The sequence below is a fragment of the Ammodytes marinus genome, assembly GCF_949987685.1.
Source record: "Ammodytes marinus genome assembly, chromosome: 11".
Classification (NCBI taxonomy): Eukaryota; Metazoa; Chordata; class Actinopteri; order Uranoscopiformes; family Ammodytidae; genus Ammodytes; species Ammodytes marinus.
Genome location: NC_137215.1, coordinates 17,916,101 through 17,939,446, shown reverse-complemented (window position 1 = coordinate 17,939,446; position 23,346 = coordinate 17,916,101). Strand labels below are relative to the sequence as shown.

The window sequence follows — 23,346 nt, the reverse complement described above, 5'->3', positions numbered from 1 at the left end:
AGCGACAGTGTGACACACAGCAGAGGCGATAGTGTATTACGATTCCATAATCCTTATCCCAAACGTCAACATGTTCCGTGTCCGACGACCCGCGCTAGGATAACACAGTGGTAAAAAACAGAGAAGCCAAAACGTGACCCATTTTTTTTAGCAATAAAGCAGATATATACCATCAAAAAGCCATAAAATCCACCTGACAAATGCCCCTGTCAAGAGGTGTCAGTAGATAAGCTGGAGCAGCCTCCTGAAAAAGAACAGCCCAACACCACAGGACCCAAGTCACACGTGAAACATAAAACAGAGACAAAATGATGGGCAATTTTTTTGTTCCTTTTATATGCGGAGATAGCAATCATTAGGTAAATCAATTGTAACTCCTATTATTAACACTTGAACTATTATCCTCTTTCGAACGCAATATCTCATCTTTGATTTCTGCTAATGTGCCTCTCCATGTGAAAAATGATAAAGGCCACTGGAGCCCACAAGAGTCATTATCCCTTTTTCCTATTTACATTAATTCTCTACTTAATTATAAATCCTTTCCGTTTTTACCTCGACATCCGATTTCAAACAGCTATGTATTTCTAGGAGTAGCACTATGACCAATTTTAGAGAGGTGTAGGGGGAACACATAGACATTATATAAAATGGATGTAATGTCTGGGCTGATCTCAGTTATTTCAACTGCATCAAATCGTCCTCGCCTATGAGCGTCGCCATCTTGTCAGATTTTGACTACGCCTCATTTCCTCTTGCCAAAAAAGGGCATTGATGTGACGTTTGGGGGAGGGAGATACGCCCATCTAGCTGACGTACTGTACACCTCCGAGGCGAAGTGAGGGCCAGCGGCTAGCTGTTACTCAAGAGGCTGTGCAGCTAATTATTCATACATTTTAACCTCCAATAGAATAAAAACTAGACTGAAACAAAAAAAGTCACCCCCCTCAGTGTTGTCATTAAGGTCTAACCTAAACATACATACTAGAATGTTTTTTTTGTACCAGGCCTTAAATAGGTTTAATAATGCTGTGAAAACGGCCTATTTAACATGGAGGTCAATGAGAAATTGCTCTATTATGAAACCTGCCTCTAGTGGCCACTCTGCGAACTGCATTTTTGTGTCACTTCCGCATTGGATGCATGCTGGTAGAATTAGCTGTGGTGGGGATTGGGGGAAACCTCCTTTCCCTTCGCTTCCAACCAAATGTAGCCCAGATACCTACTATATGACCAACTTATACTGTATATCGAGAAATGTAAACTGTTTTCTTTTTCTGTGTCTGTCTCACCTGTGACACCAAAGTGGAATGTCCCCAAGGGAAAACTTTCTGACCTTACAAATCAAACTTACATAGCTGTTGGGAGAGATGACCTTTCCCTTGACTGGAAAACTCATATTCCACTCCCACACTTTCTGCCTGAGCTGAGACCTGTCTCCCTCTGGAGACATGTACTCAGGCCACCTGAGACTTTTGTCCAACTGCCATGCTGCAGTTAACGGGAATTGACTTTAACTATAACTGAGGAGCAGCAGCAGTATTTGTTTAGTAAACAAATGTGTACCAAACACTGAAGATGATGAACCCTTCAGAGTTAGTGGTATGGAGCTTTCTGCTGTTGTGATAAATGAACACATGCTCACCCACCCACCCACCCACAAACAAACACACACATGCACGCACGCACGCACACACAAGAAAGAAAGAAAGAAAGAAAGAAAGAAAGAAAGAAAGAAAGAAAGAAAGAAAGAGCCCAGGTGTAGTAAGAAAGAGTTTGCTACGAAAAAAACTGTCAAAAGATGTATTCCCAATTGAAAATGCTTGTCTGCTTCTGGCCTATGAAACATGGGTATGATCACCTCAGTTATTTGGTCAAAACTGGAGTGCTTTAGCAAAGGCTAATTAAAATTTCAAATTAATTCCAAATTGTCATTCTTTCACCTTGCAAATATTTTTGTGTTTCTCATTTAATACATTTCACCATGAACCATAAGAATCAGCAACCTAGGGAAAAAAACAGAAGCACACACAAAAGTTCTAAGATTTCTAAAGCAACCTCTTAGACTTTACCAATCTTTAGCTCAACTACAGTATGTGTTTTTTATTATTATTATTAAGTAGGACATTGGAGTGTACACTGTGTATGTAATGTTGATTTACATTCCCAACATATGTATATGGACGTTACATATACTCTAATGTCATAATTTTAAAACATAGGAAAATCAAAGTACACTTGGGATTGTCTACTATCTACTAGGCACATTCTTAGTTTCACCAAAATCATAATATTTTCTCACTACATCATCCCCTGCTGTCTCTAGAAGTGAGCTTCCACATGGGAGCTAAGTATCAGCTGGAGAAGGGAAAATATTCAGTGTATTCACACCAACTATGCAGCTGGATATGCTGCAGTTGACAGAATTCTCAGCGAACCCCATTTTCACTGTGTTAAATCCGCTATCAGCGCTTCTGAGGTAAATATCGATGATACCGCTTGCTTGAAATGTCACAAAACGCACTGCACACACAGCAGCCTCACCTGCTTCTGATTAAGGATCCAATTAAAGACAGAGAGAGCAAATTCCCTACTTCTGACTGCCCTCCATTGGTGCCATCTTAGGACACTTCACAAGCTCAGAAAATGCCTGGGCACTGGAGCTTGCAGAGATCCCTTGCACTTGGTAAAAGCCTCAATAAAATAGGATTTGTTCCAGTTGTTTACTGAGGGTTAAGAGGAGCGGCCGGGGCAGGAAGAGAACGGCAAAGCCGACAGCTGCCTGGCAGGGGCTCAAATGCAGCTTAGCATTTTTCACCATTCTGACTGGCACACAATGCTCTCTTTAACTCCCAGCCATCTAAATATTCAGGGACGTATAAAGAGATGGCTGACACCGCAGCCGACTTAAGACACAGCTCAGCTGGCCAAGATTGCACCTATAGTCTCTTCGGCTAAAGCTTTCCATGAAGACTTTCCTTACAGAGACTCAATCATAGATCCTATGTGACTCAATGGTGATTTGTGCATGTGCCACTAGATGGCAAACTAGCTTCATCACAAATGGTGTCTATGGTGGGGGACAGAGGCAAGAAGACTGAGACTGTAAGCTCTCTATGAGAGAGGATAGATGTCCTCAATGCATGAATGTATGATGTGTGTTGGGTAACATCCCTAATTAGGCAGTCTAGCAATTAGGCACTGAATACCGTAAAGGAGATTTTTCTGTAGAGGGCTTACAATGATGAGAGGAGAAGGAAATAGACGAGAGGAAGAAGCTGTATTGGAGTGAGGGGGTGACAATAATTTTAAAACCGCACTATGGCTATTTTCAACTGCCACACAATACAAAGGGACAAAGGTTGGCATTGCAGGGATACCCAGTCATAGAATGCAGCATATCATTGGGTAAAATAACCGTTATAGAGCTATTTCAGCAGAGCTAAAAATGGCCCTTAACACACAGTATGCAAACACTAGAACCAAAGGCAAACACGGGAAATGCCGACAGCGGATGTCTAAGGAAACTAAGGCAGGGAAGTCCCACAGGAGCCTCAGAGCAGCTCCTTACAAACAGCCACTTCTCTACCACGTCTACGGCGATAAGTTTTAAGAGATCATTGACTTTAACAACTCCAAAGGAGAGGAAACAAGGCTGATGATATTAACTGAATTTGCATTTGTATGTGGCGAAGATGATAAATCTATATTAAACTATGAGCTCCATTCCAACCTATCAGCTGAATGTCTGTGCAGTGTTCCCATGCAAGATGGGTGCCTATTGCATTGGCTCCTCACTACGCCCCAACATTGCCTCTTGAATGTTCTCATCTCCTAATGGATGCTGTTATTAGTCTTGGCTCTTAGAAATTTCACAGTCTCATCTGGACTTTTGGTCATATTATTCATCCGCGGCAGACTGCGCCCTTCCTATGTTTACAGAGACCGAGTGTTTCATTAATGCATTATCCAACGAGTGAATGGGAGAGGGCTGAAAATCCACTTTGAATAAACCCTGCTGGTTCATTTTACAAACCAAATATTTGAGGTCAGAAGAGAATACACTGTGCAAAGATCCACTGGGCTCTAACATGGGGGAACTGTTGCCCTCGGCGAGCTCTATGCTTCATATCGCTCACCACGCATAACAGATTACACTAAGGTCCCACACACACACACTTCCATCTGTATAATATCGGGCCACTGTAAATGTGATGCTCCCTGGCATGCCATTAAAGTGGACACAGATGAATCCATCTAAATTGGTTGAGGGCAGGATGTGAATAATCAGAATATGCTGTAAGTGAGGCAGCCTCCCACCGCCGCGTCTGTGTTATGCAGTGTTCAGGGATACATCTCCTCCCCGTCCAGCCTCCTTCCCCCCCTGCTCTTTGAGCTCTCTGTGTGTCCCCCTCCTCCCCCCCTTGGCTGAGGAAGCGGCAGACAAAAGATAGAGCTTTTACTCCAGGCTTGCTTCAATCCAAGCGTCCTGGATCCAAAATGCCCTTTTAAAGGTATATGCATGCTCAGTCTCCTCCTCAAACTGACCTGAAATGCCAAGAGAGTATCTTTGTATATTACTAGACTCTTTGGAGCCAGAGAAAATCCCATTGTTTGGATGACTGAAGCCATGGTGTGGACCCCAGCACATAAGAACAGTCACAGGGGCCAGTCACCTCCTGTCCACTGGCATAACTCTATGAGTGGAGTGCATTATGTATCAGCTGACCCTATCTGACACATGACACTCCGTTAGTGTTGTAATGACCTGGCAGGCTTTGAATCAACATTTGAAAATGTTGGAAGCGGTATTAGACACAGTCTGAGGGGATGTCAGGCCCTGATGAATTCTGACATGGGAGCAGCAGGGGACGCGTATAATGCCCGGTGTCCCTGCTGTGTGGTTCTGCTCCGTCTCCCGAGAAAATGGTAAGGTTGTATATGTATGAAGGAGGGGTATGCTTTGGCCAAGTGTATCAAGCCTACCTAATGCTCAGAGGATGTTTTGACCTACATTACCCCTTGCTGAACATCGGCTTCTTACACACACACACACACACACACACACACACACACTTACAGACGCACACACACACACACAGTGACTATAAAGGCCGGGCGAACAATGTGCAATCAAAGTGGCCCGCTCAAAGTCTCGCCCCCTGTTTTTGTCCCTGTAATTAATTGGCCAATTAATGTGTGTTTATTCTGAACACCAATGAAACGTAGGCGTACCGGGGGCTCTCTGGGAAAGACGAGAGTCGGACAGATAAATCAAAGCTCTGTGCATCTGTCCTCGTGCGTGCCAAAAACTGCCCCCTGTAATCCTCCTCTTTCCCCAACTGGGCCCAAATGGGAGACCTTTTCGTAGCCAATCAGGTCAAATCTTTGTTTCATCCTTCCTCCCAATGCACTTGACATTGACAAGATGAATTGCCTCGTGCACTGGACAAACGTGTTACCTCCCGGGGTAATACAGGTGTCAAAAGCGTGGCTCCCTGGATTTCCTCACTATGAATTTGGACAGAGGGAGAGAAGAATAACCCATTCCACTTTGTGTTTCAACAAAGGGTTAACAAATCCTCCCCCTTGCTTGACGATTTTGCACAGGGTGTAAATCTTGCAATAAAATCTCAGCTGTGAGCCCTGCTGACCTGTAAATTCTTCTATCCGTGTTACTCCGCCATTGAGCTTCAGCGTGTCGGGGCCAAAACTGTAAATACATATCTACATCACGCTACTGTATTTAAATACTGTGTTAAAGACACAGTGCATCAATATGATGACCAACTGTGTCTCCTTGGTTAAACATACCATTGCCGTTGTTTTATAGGTGATATGCGTGCAAATGATAAATTGAGTCACGCTGACATAAATGTGAATGTTAACATAATAGTATATACTGTATTTCTCTCCAGTGTGTAATTATTCTTAAATAGATATATAACATATACCAAACATGACTAAAGATATTCCAAATGTGTCAAAGTGACTTTAATTGCCTCAATTATTACTATTACAAATGTAAAGGACATTTACATTGCTCCTTCATTCGTAATGTCTTTGTTTTCAATGTAAATTATACTAATGTCTATATTAAGATATCAAACATGCATCAAAGAGATCGGTGGCATATCAGATTAAAGCTAAATGAAGGCAGTTCAAAACAAAACATCGCACAAAGTCGATTATAATTTGAATCCAATACAGCAATTTTCCCTTATATGCAAGGAAGCCCTGTGGGAGAAATTAATTTACCATATCATTATAGCTGTGTGTAGTGAGCTGGACAACAAAAAGCATGGCTCCAATCAAAGAGCTGCAGTGTAGTTTCACGCATTTATTGTATCACCCAAATCAGCGGCTGCCTCCCGTGGAGAACCTCTGGCAGGAAGGCTGGTATCCTCGCCAGGGACTCGTTACTTAATAATCTCACCCTGCAGGTGCTCTCGTAGAGGTCAACAGTCTGCTACAGTTTGCATGGCTGTTCATGTCAGCCTGCGCCTATGGAGCAAGGGAAACGGCTGCCAAATGTTCCAGTGTCCCCACAAACCAAAAGCATAACTCCTTCCCTATCACTGTCCTGCTTTGGTCTCTGCAGACACACAGACTGATCCAAATGAACCTGAGCCAAGTCCATCAGATATAATATGAATATTATATTTACTGCGGTGGCTCAATTATCTCAAAACAACATTTGCTTGGCCCTGTAGAGAAGAGGCATCTAAATTCCAGTTACGTCGTGCCTTTCGGCTTTCAGGGAACGGCATGCTTTTTCAGACCAAATTAGGTTAAATGACAAAAGCTATTAAGTGTGCAACGAGGATACACAGATTTAGTTTTTGAAATAGATGAATTGTGTTGTATCGAAACTGACACTAATGCTTTAACCTCACTGCACATGCATTATGCCATTGCCTAGAGAGTACCAGAAGGATATGGTTGCCTTGTTCAAAGGATTCTTCTCTCCATGGGGGACATTGTTCACACACGTGTACTGTACATATTTAAACTTATGGGCCTTGTTCTGAGAAAAAATGAGCACAAAAAAAAAAACATTTGACCACTACTTAAGCACCCAGCGGACAGACAACCTTTGAGACGTGTGAGCTCAAGGGTGTAGGGCGAACGATATGAAGAAAAATATGCCCATGCCTTTGGTCAGGACTTATAGGCAGCTGTCCAGGTCATTCAGCACAGGGCTTGAATGGAAAATGTAAACAACACTCTAACTTCCAAAAGACAGCAATTACCTCCCTCTTCTTTGTAAATGTGGACCAGTGCAGTTGCCAGGCAAAGACAAGACTGATGATAGTTCCTGCTGTGTTGACATATTATGTCCATGCCACTTTAAAGTGCCCAGGCAGCTGTTGAAGACGTGAGCGCCATTGTTGCAACATTTTTGACACAAGCGAAGAACTGAAAGTGTTTTCCGCACTATAATTACTGCCGTGCATTGATCTGGGACCATTCTATCATATGGCACTCTGAAGTGATGACAACTGTGATGTGACACGAGTCGAAGTTTCCAGATGCAGACTTAAAGTATCACTTTCCAAGTAGCCATCTCTCACATTTAACTAGAGGAGAGTCTCTTTACCGAGAAACTGAACTGTCTTCCTACCCAATAAAGTGAACATCATGTGCACACCAACGCTATTCCCAACGCTATTCTCCGGTTTCAAATTCGACTTCCGGCCTAAGTATCACATGTCTGAGCTGTCCCATGACTTTACAGATATGCAGCACTTATGGGAAAATAAAAAGTGCACTAATATTAGATGCCATGCTGCTTCCCATCTAGCATCACAGGATAAAAGTGCTATGAAACTATTTTAAAGCAACTGATGTGCCTGGGTCTGTTAAATAGAGCGATCTCACATCTCCAACACATTTCTGTGAAAACCATAAACATAGAAATGTCTTGGCCTTTTTGTCATTTATTTTGACCTCTCTTATCTCCTTGGCATATGAGGCACGCATCTCATGTGGAGTGGCGTCATCCACACCCCCAGCTATGGTATGAAGGTGAATATCTCTATGAGGAACAGGAGCCATTTTACAGTAGTGAGATACTTGAGACAATTGGAGGGCAGTCAGTTGAGAATGTCACCTTTTACCGGATGGTACATTTTTCGTAGCATCACGGATTACCGAAATGTCCTCACCTTGTGCACAATAAAAGACATCTGCCGATTTATTACAGAATTACCAATCCATATCCAAAAATAATGCCAACTGTGCCAACTTCTTCAATCTTCTATAATTATTGAAATAACTACATAAACAAAACTTACCATATTTAAATGAACATATAAATGAATAAATCAGTGAGAGTCTATTGCATTTGTTCGAAAAGAACACATGTGCATGTTCCAATGCCGGCCTCAAGGAATCTTTGAATCCCACAGTAGAATCACTGGCTGATTGAAGGGGGATTTAATATGAATTGCATTCACATTATTTGCATTCTGCAAAACCCATCAATGAAAAGAGTGCATCATTTATCAAAGGAATACATCTATGTTGAGAAGAAATCTATTTATAATACTCAAGACAAAGGTCAAAACTTTTCATTAGAACTATTTCTGGTCTGTTATGTATGACAACATCACATAGCTTCCATAGCGAACGGAGGGAATCAACATGGCAATATTTAGCTACTTATATTTGGCAAGGACTTATTTTTCTATACAGGTGCATTTAAACGGATAATACGGCTTAATGGGGTGGATGAAAATTCCAAGATCCACCTTGTAATGCTGGATTTCTTAAGGTGATTATTTATTAATCCGCAAGAACTACTATAGAAGGGATGAACCCGTGTCACCAGTCAGCACTGAACCCACTCACAACCCTGTGCCAGCTACAGAAGCAGAGTATGCTGAAAGGCTTGGGAAGACATGAATAAACCAAGCTTGCCGTGGCGTTCCTGTATATGTGGGCTTTAAGAAAGCAGTGTGTATTTGCTAGGGGGAGCTTTTCACTCCTTTCTTTAGGCATTGCAAAAACACGTCATTCGGTACTTTTTGCAACAGGTCACACAACCCTTTTCTAAGTACACAAGACTTTTTTATAGAGTCCATCATATTTGTTGATGGGTGACAGAAAGGCACTTCTCTGCACTTAATGCTGTATGAGAGCATAACTATGATCCAAATGTGTATTTGACTTACAAATGAATACAATGAAAACTCCTATATTCCAAGGTTGCTCCCTTCAGCATGCGTGTCTTTCAACTCCTCAACCTGTGCAGGAAGAGGCCGGTCTACAATGACAACACAGAGCTTAGCACATCATTACAGCACCTGATGAAAATTTTAGCACACCACTGTTAGCCAGGGGGGACATATCCTTTTTACTGGTGCCCCCACATCTACTTTTTTGACCTGCTGTAATGTGCTACTGAATCCCGAAGTCCTATTCTTTGCATGCCATTCTGTGTCAATGCCATCCATAATATATAAACCCAAGCCCTTCACATTACTATTAATGACAATGCGTAATGTGGGGGCCATCCATTCCTAGACATGGTTTGACCGGCCCTTACCTCCACCCTGACAAAACTGACCTAGTCATCCATCAAGGTAATAAGATAAAATCAAGAGTCTTCCTATGTTTGACATGAGGTCACAGAAAGGGGTTGCGTGACTGCCCTTGATATCCTCTCTTGCATATGTTGCCATTACTCAGTTGCCATATATGCACCGGGAGATCAGTGCAAATGGAATCATTCCTCTTCTCCCCACTAAAACGTCCTCCACGTCTCCTTGAAGTAAAACTAAATAGCTTGGAGTGGTTGTATTTTTCCTCAACAATAAATTGAAGTAGACAGTGTGAAAGAAGTCCAGGCTTGAATCTAAGGCCTTACGAAAGCTCTCCACTCCCGGCAAATATATATGAAGGTTGTGGAGTGGTCAGTCTATATGTCAAGATATTCTGCATCATTTGGAAAGCAGCTATGGCTCTGAGAGAAACAAATAAGTTGCAAGCCTGGAAAGGAGTTGCTAATTGGGTGAGAGTCTCTTGCTGTATCAGCTGGCCCCTAGCTAGCCCCTGATAATGATACATGTCCACCGGCTTAAAATAGGCCGTCAAATTGCAGAAACACAGGTTGGTCAACAACTTTGAGGCCACATGTGACTCCTGGAGCTAAAAATAAGCAGAAACCTTAGCGCATTAACAGTCACCACCAAGTCAGCCAGTCATCAAAGGCAAGGTATTAATAGACCAGAACTATGTCTTCAGCAACAACAACAGCAGAGAATCTGAAATGGCCAGTTGAAAGCCCTAAGGCTGTTTTACCTACAATATCTTCAAAGTAATAACTGGTGCCAGATATGTTATTGGGTATACAGGAGACCAGGAAGCCACAACATCAAACGCATAGCGAATTTTCCTCAAAAACCAATTATGATTGAAAGATTCTTCATAAAACCACATTTCAGAAGAAAAGTGCACACCATAATTGACTCCTCTGACACACCGTCCCTTTTGACGCTCCATCCCTACTCACGCCGGGTTAGATATAAAACAACCCCTAACTAATGAGGTAGACAGACAACAACATTGGATAAAGAAAACAAAAACATCTGCACAAGCATCTGAGCTCACTTTTCTGGACCGTGGTTGCTTTCCCTGAAAATAGATTCTGGTAGCTCATGCATTGTGGGAAATGAGCCATTGAGAAACAATACAACCGATGGCAGCTCATAAATTGTTAATGTTATTGGAACACGCTTTGAGTTTGAATGAATTCACACGCAGAAGGGTGGAATTCTTGAGATACTTCATGCGCAGATGTCTCCAGTATTGTGCATCATCTCGGCTCCTGCTTATTCTGAAAATAATTTTTTTTCCTGACCTACTTATGGGTGCTGCTGTACAGCTCAACATACTCTACATTGAAGATTTCAATGTTTTTCTTGATGTTTTATGACCATTTTTTGCAAGACAAACGGAAGCACTCACTTGTCGGAAAGGGACCTATTTATATTATATACACTATAAGGACACTTTCCTCCACCTGTCCTTGAGCACTGCCTTTCAGCTGTGATGTCTAGGAACAATAACATTCTTGCTGTTGGGCAATCATCAGCCCACCATGATGTTATAATGTTCAGCCACTACTAATATCAGAACACTAGATGATTTTAAAGTATGTAAACTCTAAATGTACTTAACAAGGATTTTTGAAATTGCACCTACAATACACTGACTTTGTATATTATAAAGCTTTGAAAGGATGAAAATGATTACTAATTTTGACATTATATTCCAAACCCTGACACTTGCATTCCTAAACACACATATCAATCAGAGGTGAGCAAATAAGTCGATGTGTTGTAACATTTCAGTTCATTGGTTCATGGACATTGTCTCTCTATTTCAAATCAAGCTGGCCTTTTAGGAAAGTGAATGCTGTCTGTCACCCAGTGGGCCTTAAGCATGTGTGCTGCCAGTCATACTGTGTGTGTGTGTGTGTGTGTGTGTGTGTGTGTGTGTGTGTGTGTGTGTGTGTGTGTGTGTGTGTGTGTGTGTGTGTGTGTGTGTGTGTGTGCCCCCATGAAGCCCATTCATTATTTGTCATGCAACAATCCCCAACACCTCCCTTCTCTATTTGCAGGGCTCACACACTCCCACCGAACCATCTTCGCCAACTCAGCTGCCTTCCCACAGGCCAGGTCCTCACAGTCAGTATACAACCACAAGCCAGACCACACAACTGGTGGGCTGTCTCTGTTTACTCACCCTCTTGCCCTCCTTGCCTGGTTCCCCTTGCTGACCTGGCACCCCAGACGATCCCTGGGGAGAGGACGCGTATCAAAGTGAACTGGGTGCTACATTCATTCGGCATTGCATTGGAGGAGATCATGGCTTCACCCACAGACAGATGTTTGCACCACATGTTCTCAGCAGACCAGTGAATAAATAGTGGGCTTGTTGTTTTCAGTGATAGGACAACGCATCATTAGCTTTGTTGGGAATTACATGAATAGATAGAAGAGAGAACGAAGCCATTCTTACTCATGAACGGTTTCAAGGTGACTCCTCCTCATCATTCCATTGTTCTACAGACTAGCTTCATAAGGAACTATTTTCAAAGTTAATCAAGGTATATGCTGAGTCGTGATTCTGTTTTGATATTCCCATGCACGGATAGGCTTCTGTTTTTTATTAGATGTGCTTAAATGGTGGCGTCAGCGATTCTGGAGAATACTTGTTGACAAATCACTTTTTGTCAAATTCAGTGAATATTTCCTCATGATCGTTAACCTTGTGTGTGCGTGCTGAAAAGAAATCTGCACCGCCTAGGCTCTGTAAACGTGTGTGTAAACAAAGAGGATGTGAACAAAGGGGGCACAGAAGCTAGCAAAATGCACGTTTAGGCTGTTTATTAACACTGGATTTGTTTTTGTCAGCGCACACACACAGTACATACAGGTAGCGGATTGTCAGAAGGTATTCACTGATTTTGACAGCAAAAAAAATAAAAAATAACAAAAAAAAATCACAACTTTAATTTGTGCACTTTGTCAAAAATGTAAAACATGTAAAGAAATATATGAATAATATTTTGCTTTAATATGGTAATTCATGTATTACCTTCTGTCCTTTGTCACCTTGAGGGACCTGCATGTGGCAAATAAAGATTGTTGTTTACAGGAAAACAAAAGCAAAATCCAATGAACACAAAATGTTAAGTTTTTTTTTGGTGAGAAGAATATCAACCTACCTGATCTGCATCGAGACATTCTTTGTCAGCCTAGGAATCAAACAAACAATCAATAACATGTCAGTCAGTATAAAGATACGTCTCACAGTAAAACAGAATGTGTGTGAGTGACACAATTGGTCATGAGACAATTATCCTTGGCCGCGGTGACCCAAAGAGATGTTGTGGCATTCCTATTACAACTCCCCTGGCACCCTGCTGCACTGTCAGGAAAAGGGCAGACAGAGACGTCTGTCAACCAGGTCACAGAATGGATACAAGGCCACACAAAAACCTCTCAGCTTTCAAATACAGGCCAAATAATTGGTGTCCTCTTTCAATTGGCATCCCAAAAGTCAAACGCTGTTGACTTTTTCTTGGGAAACAGCTGCGAAAGTAGACATTCACAATATACGTCTTCCACTTTAGCCAGAGAACTCACAGGAAAAAAATCAACAAAAAGAAAAAATGTAAAAGAAAGTTTTTACAGAGGGGGCTGACAGCGCTCAGATATTGGCAGATGTATTTATAATTAAAGAGTAACAGCTCTGCTCTGACCGGTGTCACCCTAAACAAAACATTTCTCAGTCTCCTTTTCATTTTCTAATCATGTACATCTTTTGTGGCTTTGTGAGCACAGAGTTTTGACCTTGGGAAAAAAAGCAATACAATGCAAATCCACAACCAGCAAGCTCACTGGCATGATTTGATAAAGTTTGCTGATACTATGTCTGGTACTCAGGGAAATATTGTTATTTTGCCTGTCCTTATTAAGTTTAAAATCAGCATAGATATTGGATATCGGCAGGGTTATGTTAGGTATCGTAGGCACTTTGTTGACATGAAAGGAGGCAAGCCAGAAGCAATGGGATAAGTTTGGTTTTGTATCACACCAGTGCTGATTAAAACTGGCATGCTGAACCCTTCATGACGTGTACATAATTAGCGAAGCCTGCAGTACGCCTTTAATCTCCAGTGCCCGTCAACTCCCTGGCTATAATGCATTCAGTCTTTTTGCATCAGTGCCCATACATTCGCTATATGTGTTGATAGGTGACTATGTGACCATCTGTGAGTACACATACACTATCTACTGTCTGCTGACATACACTTATGCATGTACCTTCGATTTGTGTGTGCACTGGAATGAGTACATTTCCTGGTTATGTTCTCTGTCCTCTGGATTTTTACAGGACCACAGAGGGCACTAGTACAGCCGGGCCAATTGTAAGATCGAAAAATACATAAAGCGTGGTGCACTTCTTGCCTGGGTGTCTGTAAATGTCAGAAATCTGCAGGGACAGCCACCAACCCCAATAAGTGCATGTCTTACCCAAGTGGGGACACAACCAGTGACTACCTGTCAACCTCTCACCCCCTCCCAGTGGCTTAGAATCCCCCATTCTTCTCTGCATGGCTGCTCATCCCTATCCCTTTTTGGCCAAAGTTAGGCTGCCCAGCGAGCCCTGTCTATCTGCTCCTTGTTTGACCCATTCTCAGGCGATGGTAATGCGACAGAGAGGCTGCCCACCCAAGTGCCTCACTTTCTATCTCCGCGAACCAGTTGCTTTAGCACTGTGTCTGTGAGTGTGAGTGTGTGTGTGTGTGTGTGTGTGTGTGTGTGTGTGTGTGTCTGTGTGTGTGTCTGTGTGTGTGTGTCTGTGTGTGTGTCTGTCTGTGTGTGTGTGTGTGTGTGTGTGTCTGTGTGTGTGTGTGTGTGTGTGTGTGTGTGTGTGTGTGTGTGTGTGTGTGTGTGTGTGTGTGTGTGTGTGTGTGTGTGTGTGTGTGTGTGTGTGTGTGTGTGTGTGTGTGTGCTTAGCGCCCAGTCGGCCAAAAGTCTGTGATATTTACAGAACTCAGTCCAGCCATTTTCAGGTCACACCCGCATGAGTACATTTCAACACATCTGGCTTCTTTTGAATGCCCTTCCAGATAGCATAATGAGATGCAAATGAGACAGTGTGAACTTACAGGCAGCCCCGCAGCTCCAGGCAATCCCACATCACCCTGTGAAGGAAGATAATACTTAGTGGAAACTCCTTAAAACTTCAGTCGGTACATTTTTGGGTTAAATGAAATGTTTAGGGCTTAACAACATATCAATACATCAATACAATATATTCTGGACCTTTAAAAATCTAGCCTAAAGGCCAGCCATCATGTTTTGTGATAAAAACTGAAGGTCAGGTAAAATAAGATTAGCTATATATGCTATAGGGAGGCCATTAACGTGTATTTACAGTATGTCCTAAAATGAAGCCCTCTCTGAAGACTTCCACACAGTCAGGCAACTGGCAGGTGGGCTTGTGCCATTAAATGTGACAGGCTTTTAGAACAAACACAGCCGTAGTATTTCATGTAAAAAGCTTTGCAGTATTAACAGTGGACAGGTTTGATAACATTGTTTGGTGAATGTGACATACAGGCTGTCAAGAAAAATTCTTATAAGGAAAGAAGGAGATCTTTTCACGCCCGCAAAACCCAATGTAAGCAACTGCTTTTTGTCTTTAAAGATACAACTCGTGTATCACTATCCAGTATTCTTGCGGTCCTTTATAAAGCAGTGGGTGGAGAATCAGTGGACTTTAAAACTGGCAATACCCTTTTATCAGATGTGGATGAAAGAAAAAAACTGCTTTTAGGTTCATATCCATTGTGTTGTCTAAATGAATGTCACAGCTAACATATGCCCACTATGGGATATTCAGGGGATTCACATTACTTTATTCTTCAAACACCTGCCTCCCTCTGTCAGTTTCGATACAAACCAACCACCGCCACCCCCCACCCCCCACCCTCCCCCCTCCCATCCAGAAAATGGGATAAAATAGCCTGTGATTCTCTGTTGTCTTCACAGAAAAATGCAGACCTCATTATAACTTCAAGGCTGGCAGAGAGAGCATTGCACCTTCAATTATGTGGCGAGTTCTTAAAAAAGACAACAACAAAAAAATAAATAAAAAAATACCAATACTGGAGGAAAAATAAAAGAGCAGCAGATATAGCAACTAATTACAGGAAAAAAAACATTTCATCTCATTCATGGAAAGAAAATCCCACTGTGGCATGAAAAGAAAATTAAACTTTAAAAAGACCAACATTGTTCCGCATTGCAACAAGACTAAAACTAATTCAGATCAGTGATGTGATTGAACAGACTATATAAAAGGGTTGCAGATGAGAACAAGGTTTTGCATCAAACTCCTGTGCATTACCTCCAGGTTTTTCCTTAACACCAGACATAATAAAGCTGCCATATCCTACTGCGCAAAACATAACACAACCCACATAACTGTTATAGTTAATATTTGAGATGTCAAATAATATACTCGGATAAAAAGGGCCCTGTGAGGAGTCCCCACACAAGAAGGCAATAGTATGCAATTTCCTTTTTTTGCTGTTTAGAAAGAGCAAGATAAAGGGATTTTGTTGTTATGCCCATTACAAACAGCTTTCCATTATGGATATACAAATACTCTGTGACTATAGTGAATGGAACATTTTCTCTCAGCCTTTATAAAACCTACTCTATATGATCATCAGTAGGGTCTTGATAAAGCATTATGGCAATAACACTATTCTTTAGCCGGCTTTGTTTGGAGTAGCAATCATAGCAGCACTTCAAACAGATGGGCCAACCCGTTACTGAGACTGGAATTACAGCTCATGAAAATCAAGCAGATTCCCTGAAGTATCTATTTTATTTTCTTGTTTTTTTTAAGCAAACACCATTGTGGAAATGGTGTCATTTTATCCTGGCTGCTGTGTATGGCAGACTCACTCACTTTGTTTCCTTTGGGACCCACTGGCCCTGGGTCACCTTTTAGACCCTGGGAACAAAGACATATACAATTTTTTGAAGTATATTTAATTTAAACAAGAATGACGTAGTTAAAAAAAACATTAAAAAAAGAAGGCAGCATGTGTTACTGTACATCAGTATGTTGACACTCAGTAAGTATTCCATGCAGGTGTGAGATTCTCATGCCTGTCACAACCAGCCGATGAGAAAAGAGCATATAATGTCAATCATTAGACCCTTCATGTTCCAAAACTGTCTAACCCACAACCCCACCCCACCCCCCACCCCACAACCCCCCCACCGACATTCTCCGTTTTCCCTAATTGCGCTTATAGGTTTAGCAAGTGCTGTGAATGTCATTGCTTTTTACACATTGAAGCAGAGGACCTGGGGGTGGAATTGAAAGCTTGGGGCAAAGTCAAGCCTGTCGGTGGTGAGATGTGGAAAAAAAGAAGAGCAGCTGAGATAAAGAGTGATAGCTGATGAATGAGGCTTGACACATATTGACAGGCTAAATTTGCAGCAAGCCTTGTTAGGTGTGACACATTTAGGCCAGTAGCACCAACTCTTTGAAATATGTTGGGGAGGGGGGAGGAGGAAAGATAGGGGAGTGTGAGCGGTCTGTAAAAATGACCCAGAAATACAATCATTTGTCATGGTTTAATTTACAGTTAGAAATGCTATTAATAGCGAATTACATATTACCTACCTTTATCACATTAAATCTGGATCCACAAGAGGTGTGACTAAGTTATTGCCAATTCCCGGTGCAAGCTTCATATTAAACACTACCATTCAGAAAACAGAAGCCACAACTGTGTAAAATAATTGCCCCTATAGAAACACCAGCCAAAAAAGCCTTCCTATAAGATGCACTCATAGTGACATGATTGTATGAGGTTGTATCCGATATGCGTGCCCTCAGCCCATGCATACTAGTGTCAATAATAGGCCCCAAAGGGATCCAGAAGTAGTTATTACCAGAGCTAAGGCAGACATGAACGAGTATCATCAGAGTGCAGGGCGCATCTGATAACAAGGATGTAAACAACTTCAGGTTCTGTTGAATGCGAAATGAGTATTTGATCAATCTTGTAAGGATTTTGACATCCCTTTTTTGTAATGAGGACATTTTGTCTCACGGTTACCGTCACAAAGGTTCCTGTAATATAAACATGCTTTCTTATGTTGATCCTTTGCAGTCATTATGTGTTTTCCCCCATTAACAGCTTTGCAGGTTCAATTTGAACACATTTCTAAAAACCACATTAGTACACATAATTCACTACAGCCAAATCAATCGCCATCATCAATGTTATTATAAGAAATCCTTATTGTTACACTGATATTACAGCAACATATTCAAAAGATGGAATATCTGTCAAACTGGCAAATAAAATAGTTAAAAAGAGAATGATAAAAAAAAGTATTCAGCTGTTCAGCATGGGGTGAAATCACCATTATTCTAGTTCATGTGTACTGTAGATACCACAATTTAATCTAGGAGTAGATTCAAAAGCTGTGGTTTGCATGGCTCTAAAATACTGTACTTATGTGTCATGTATGTCATGGCGGTATTCAAAATGACATTGGTCATTGATATAATATAAACCTGAAGAAAGAGTGATTGAAGCATTGGATCGATTATTGTATCAGTGCCCTAAGGCGAGGACTGAGCAGGGCTGTTTTTTTTTCAAACCCGCTCTGGTTGAGGTTCTGAACTCACTGACTCAATAATCCCGCTCCAGACTTTTTACAGGTCACAAAGTCATACGAATTTCAAATAAAAACACAATGTATCTATCTACTGTAAATATGACAGTTACAATGCAATATGCAGGATTGAACGATGCAGAAAAAGAGCCACAAGGATTGCCAGTGATCTCACTATGAATTAGAACTATATTGACATATTTAACTGAATGTTATGAGAATTAATGATTGTAATTCACCTGAAGTGAAGCTTTCCTCAGTCCATTTTAACACACACACACACACACACACACACACACACACACACACACACACACACACACACACACACACACACACACACACACACACACACACACACACACACACACACACACACACACACACACACACACATACAAACACAGAGACAGAGAGAGAGAGAGACAGAGAGAGAGAGAGGGAGAGAGAGAGAGAGAGAGAGAGAGAGAGAGATGTGTTTACAGAAGAGTTGAAGGGGAACTGCCAAAATTCAAACTGAATAATGCATCTGGAAGTATGCTAGGTGGTAGAGTTATTTTCCCCATGGCACATGTTCTTATCAGGAACCAAATTCAGGTCAGTCAGAAGCTAAGTCAATCAAAAAGTCATTCTCTAGCCATATATTGAATGGCTCACCCTATTTTACAGTCAAGCTGAGCTTTGCAACTATCAATCTGTGCGCCACAAAAAGAAAAAGAAAAAGATTTTGCTGGTGGTAAATATTTTAATTACAACTTAATTACAATAATCAAAGAAATTGTACATAAAAGATTCGGAATATCAAGTTTGCCAAGATTTTACAGTGCACTCTCTCACCTCATCCTGAGTAATTGTCAGCCTCCCATGTGTGTTTATGGCAGTTACTTAGATATGACAAAAGATAGATGGGCTTTTTTTTATTTGTGAGCTGTGGGGCAGTAGAGCATATACAAGCCAGAATGACGGACAGAGAAGGTGCTGGGAATAGGGCTGATGCTGGCTGTGCGCTTGTCGTTCCTGCAGCACGAGGTCAGGACGCTGTGGGGAGCTGTGTACACTTGCCAGCTAATTACACACACCACTGTGTCACGTCACTCCTGTAGCAGTGGGGCCACAAGACAATCTGGCAAATCCCCAGCACAGACGACTAAAGCAAGCAAATAGACAGAGCCCAGACATGGGGGGTTGTTCAAATGCAGTCCAATTACGTTTTACTTATACTTTTTTTTACCAACCAGGGCAGCTGCAGGGTCGGTGCCCTTGTCTGACAAGAGGTAGAATGATCGCAAGGTTTAGTAACCGTGCACAATTGAATCATCACAAACAGTTTTTGAGGCCTACTGAGGCAGAAGCTAGATTTGAATTGTATACATATTATGTATTCAGAACATGAAATGTTGTAGCACTGAATGACAGGCTTTTAAAGCTCTGTGGAACAGGATCTCTAAGGGTGTATTCACACATGCCGTGTTTAGTTCGGTTGAAACGAACTCAGGTGCACTTCTGTCTTCGGTGCGCATCTTTCAGGCAGGTGTGAATACAGCAATCGCACTCGGGGGCGGACCAAACAAGCGGACCGAGACCCAGCTGAAGAGGTGGTCTCGATGCGCTTCAAAACGAACTCTGCTGCAGTTCGTTTGTGGTGTGAATTTGGCCGGACTCGATCCGACCCAATTGCAGGAAGCACTGCGCCTTTGATTTCTTTTCTTTTCTTTTTTTTCTTTAATCGCCATCAGCTTCACATTATGGGAAAGTGTTGTTGTCGCCGTTGTTAGGAAGATTAGTTGTGGTTTGACCGGGAGCCCCGAGCGAAAATATTACAGTTGATAATGACGCGTACACATGCTTATATGTTCAGCGATCAGATGGAGAGGGGAGCGTCTCCCGCACAGTGCCAACAGGTTCACCCTGCGCTTTGCATGAAGTGTGTGTTTTTATTTTTCTTCCCAACGTGACCGTCAATACTGTCCCTGTGTCAGTTTGGAACACCCAGCTGATACACTGCTTAATCAGCTGAGTGTCAGCTTGAGCCTATTCTTCTCTCGAGCCGCGCGTCCAACAGCAACAATACAGTAGGCTATACATTATGTTTCACATCGTAGGCTACAAGCCACATAACGTGGCATTGACTTAGGGCTACATATTATAACCATATGAAACAACAATAATTAGATTTTCTTCTTCTTTATTTATAGGCTAGATGTAGGCCTTTTTATTATTTTTAACCCCGTATTACAGTATATCAATGATATATTTCGCAGTTTTTACTTCGTTCTTCCTGCTTCTCTCCACCCCAAAATGTCTGTCCAATGAATGAATGACCTCAGATCACGTGTGGTTTTGCTTCGTAATGCTGGTTTCACTTGCAAAAGAGGCAATATGAAAGTGGACCACACCAAACAAAAAAAATCTAAACTCTATTTGGTCTGGACCAAAGCAAGTGAACTAACGGACTTTCCATGTGTGAATACACCCTAAGTATCATAGATATCTTGAGTGCCGGCCTACAAATGCCAGGGAGGTTACAGCAGGAAATGCTTTTTCCATTTGCTCAGCGATACAACCAGCACATACAGTGTGGAATAACACTAATCACACTGACATTGGCTGCTACAAAACATTGCTTATTAGCATGTCTATTACACTCTATGAATAATTATAGTGTAGCAACGTAACGTAAACACAGGGCAATTGTGTGAGCATATCAGAGTACAGTACACGGTCAGAGATCCTCTAGTGAAGAGAATATCATGTTCCATTAGTGCTGCTTCACTCCCTTTTTCTACAACACTTCCCTCTGCAACTGAACATCATGCATCCACAACTGTAACTTGGATTACCCACGAGATAACACGGTGTGCACTCCCTTCTGTCCCGCAGGACGTGTATCTGCAAAACGATATGAGATCACATGCTCATACATAGAATTCTGGCTTCTCAGGTGTCAACTGGAGCCATAAATAACATACAAGCTTTAAAAATGGACTATGAGCTAATTGCAGTAAAGCGCGATTCAGATCGGGTAATATAGACGGAAGTTGCAGTAAAAAGGTTAACTGAAACCAACGAGCAAGGTTATTTGGGAAAAATAGAAGTTTTCATTGTATTGTAGAAAAATATATTTCCAATGGAGCATTAAAGACACAGTAATATCAATTTTAATAGTTGAGATTTTCCTCCAGTGTCAGTGACACAAAAAAGTGAACCAAGTCAGCCCCCATTTGGTGGACAGAGTTCACTGTCTCTAGCAGTATCATTGTACTTTAATTTAATTATATAAATGACCACATGATCCACATGTGTAGCCCTCAAAGTTTTACAGACATAAAGGAACCATGCAATAGCCAAAACAGCTGTGCAATATGTACATTACAGTCCTAGAACGTCTGCAGGCTTTGTCCTACAAATAATGTCTTCTGAACATTCAAGTCTCGAACTGATTATTGAAGGTGATTAACTGGTTGGGAATGGGCAGCTTTATTGCAGTCTCATTTCCTCGAAGAGGCTCAACTAAAGCAACACCCTTACAGAGGCACTGGGGATACTGGTGTTAACCCATTAATCCCTCACTGCTCAATGGTCACTGATGAGACATGGGGCTGGGTTACCTCATATCTTTTATTCCGGCGTCTTGCCTTCATATTAATCTTAATGAAGTACAAGGGTTAGGACAAGAAATCAAATAAATCATTGAAAATAGTATGACTACTGTAAGAGTAATATAATGAACATCCCCTAACAGCTTGATTTATGCGGTAATTTCAGGGGAAGGGAGACTGTGTTAAATCCTGTAATTTCTTGGTTTTCACAGAATTTCCACTGGGATGCATACAAGGAAAATGTAATGTATTTTATCAGTTGTGATATATGGCTGGTAAGTACTAATTCAAGCTCATTGTTGTGGGGTCATGGCTTGCAAAGCAAATAATGGAAATACAAGTATTTTAATTTCATGCTTCCAGCCAGAGACAGGTCCCGGTCATGTGCTATAGCTCAAAGACAAGCCCAGGTGACACCTGGATGTATTGGTAACTGGCATGCCTGTTTTTGCACTTTTGATTGTGCTAAACTCGGCTAAACCCAGAGCCATCTGTAGTTATCCACAATGGTTGTCTGCAACACTTGACAAATTGAAGCAAAGCCTCACAAATTCTGTCCCCATTTCTCAATATTTTACTTTGTTTCAAATCACTCAAGGAAGTGGAGCACTGTATTATAAATCCCTGGAGGGTTCGCTTGAGGAGCCAAATGAACATAACTGGGGGAAAAAGCCCAACCACCCACGTGGGATGTACAAAGATAAAAAAACAAAGACATGTCTTCTATGAAAACATATTCTTGTCCCTGTACTGGACGGAAAGAGGTCAAATTGATATTGAACCTTTCATCTGACTGGGGGCTTTAATGGCATAAAAGCTTATCTCTCTTAAAGCTGCAGTTTTCTTCTTTTTTTCTACTGAACATAAATGGATGAATGAATTCATAACTTTGATTTGTGGCAGGATTTTGGTGAATCATGACAACTGAATTTTGACACAATAATGAGAAACTCATTTCTGGTGACAATGTTTCTGACTGAACACTAAATAGATGCCTCTCAGACACACAAAGAGCAAAAGGAAGCAGAACGGCCTCTCAGCAGACCCTTAGTCTAATGCCGCCAATTTAGCAAATCATTACACTTTTCAGACACCACCTAAAAGTAACAATACCAGAAACTATCTATGTACACAATTGCACACAGTTTTTAGGAACCTAAATATATTTGAAATATGTATTTAAACAAATATGTGGCTGATATTCAATTTGTACAGTGGTCTGCCATTAAAAAAGGCCCCTCCCCTCCCCTAAGAGGACTGGACTCCATGGACTGATATGGAAAAAATTAGCAAATGACATCGTCTGGTGATTCCTAAGAACGTTTTGAGCATCTGCTTTTCTTTCTTAGTCTCAGTCTGTCCTAGAGTGAACAAGCTTCATGCTGAAGCCAGTGTGTGTACTGCCGATGTCCAGTGAGCATTACACACAAAGCTCACAAAGCTTTGTCACTCTTTCCTCTTGATTGCTGTCGCACCAGAAGCAATCAATGAAAAAAAAAATACAAAGTCTGATCCAA

At 41.6% G+C, this 23,346-nt stretch overlaps 1 protein-coding gene across 1 annotated transcript in view; it reads right to left on the bottom strand.

The window, feature by feature from the left end:
• The window catches only part of LOC307257633 (uncharacterized protein), a gene marked incomplete at both ends in the record, with an annotated part of 92,550 nt that overhangs the window by 50,302 nt on the left and 18,902 nt on the right, over window positions 1-23,346 (bottom strand). Inside the window, 5 exons of the mRNA XM_080036892.1 lie at window positions 11,752-11,805; window positions 12,607-12,633; window positions 12,737-12,766; window positions 14,687-14,722; window positions 16,501-16,545. Coding sequence (XP_079893018.1) covers window positions 11,752-11,805; window positions 12,607-12,633; window positions 12,737-12,766; window positions 14,687-14,722; window positions 16,501-16,545 — 192 coding nt within the window. The remainder of the gene's footprint in view (window positions 1-11,751; window positions 11,806-12,606; window positions 12,634-12,736; window positions 12,767-14,686; window positions 14,723-16,500; window positions 16,546-23,346) is intronic.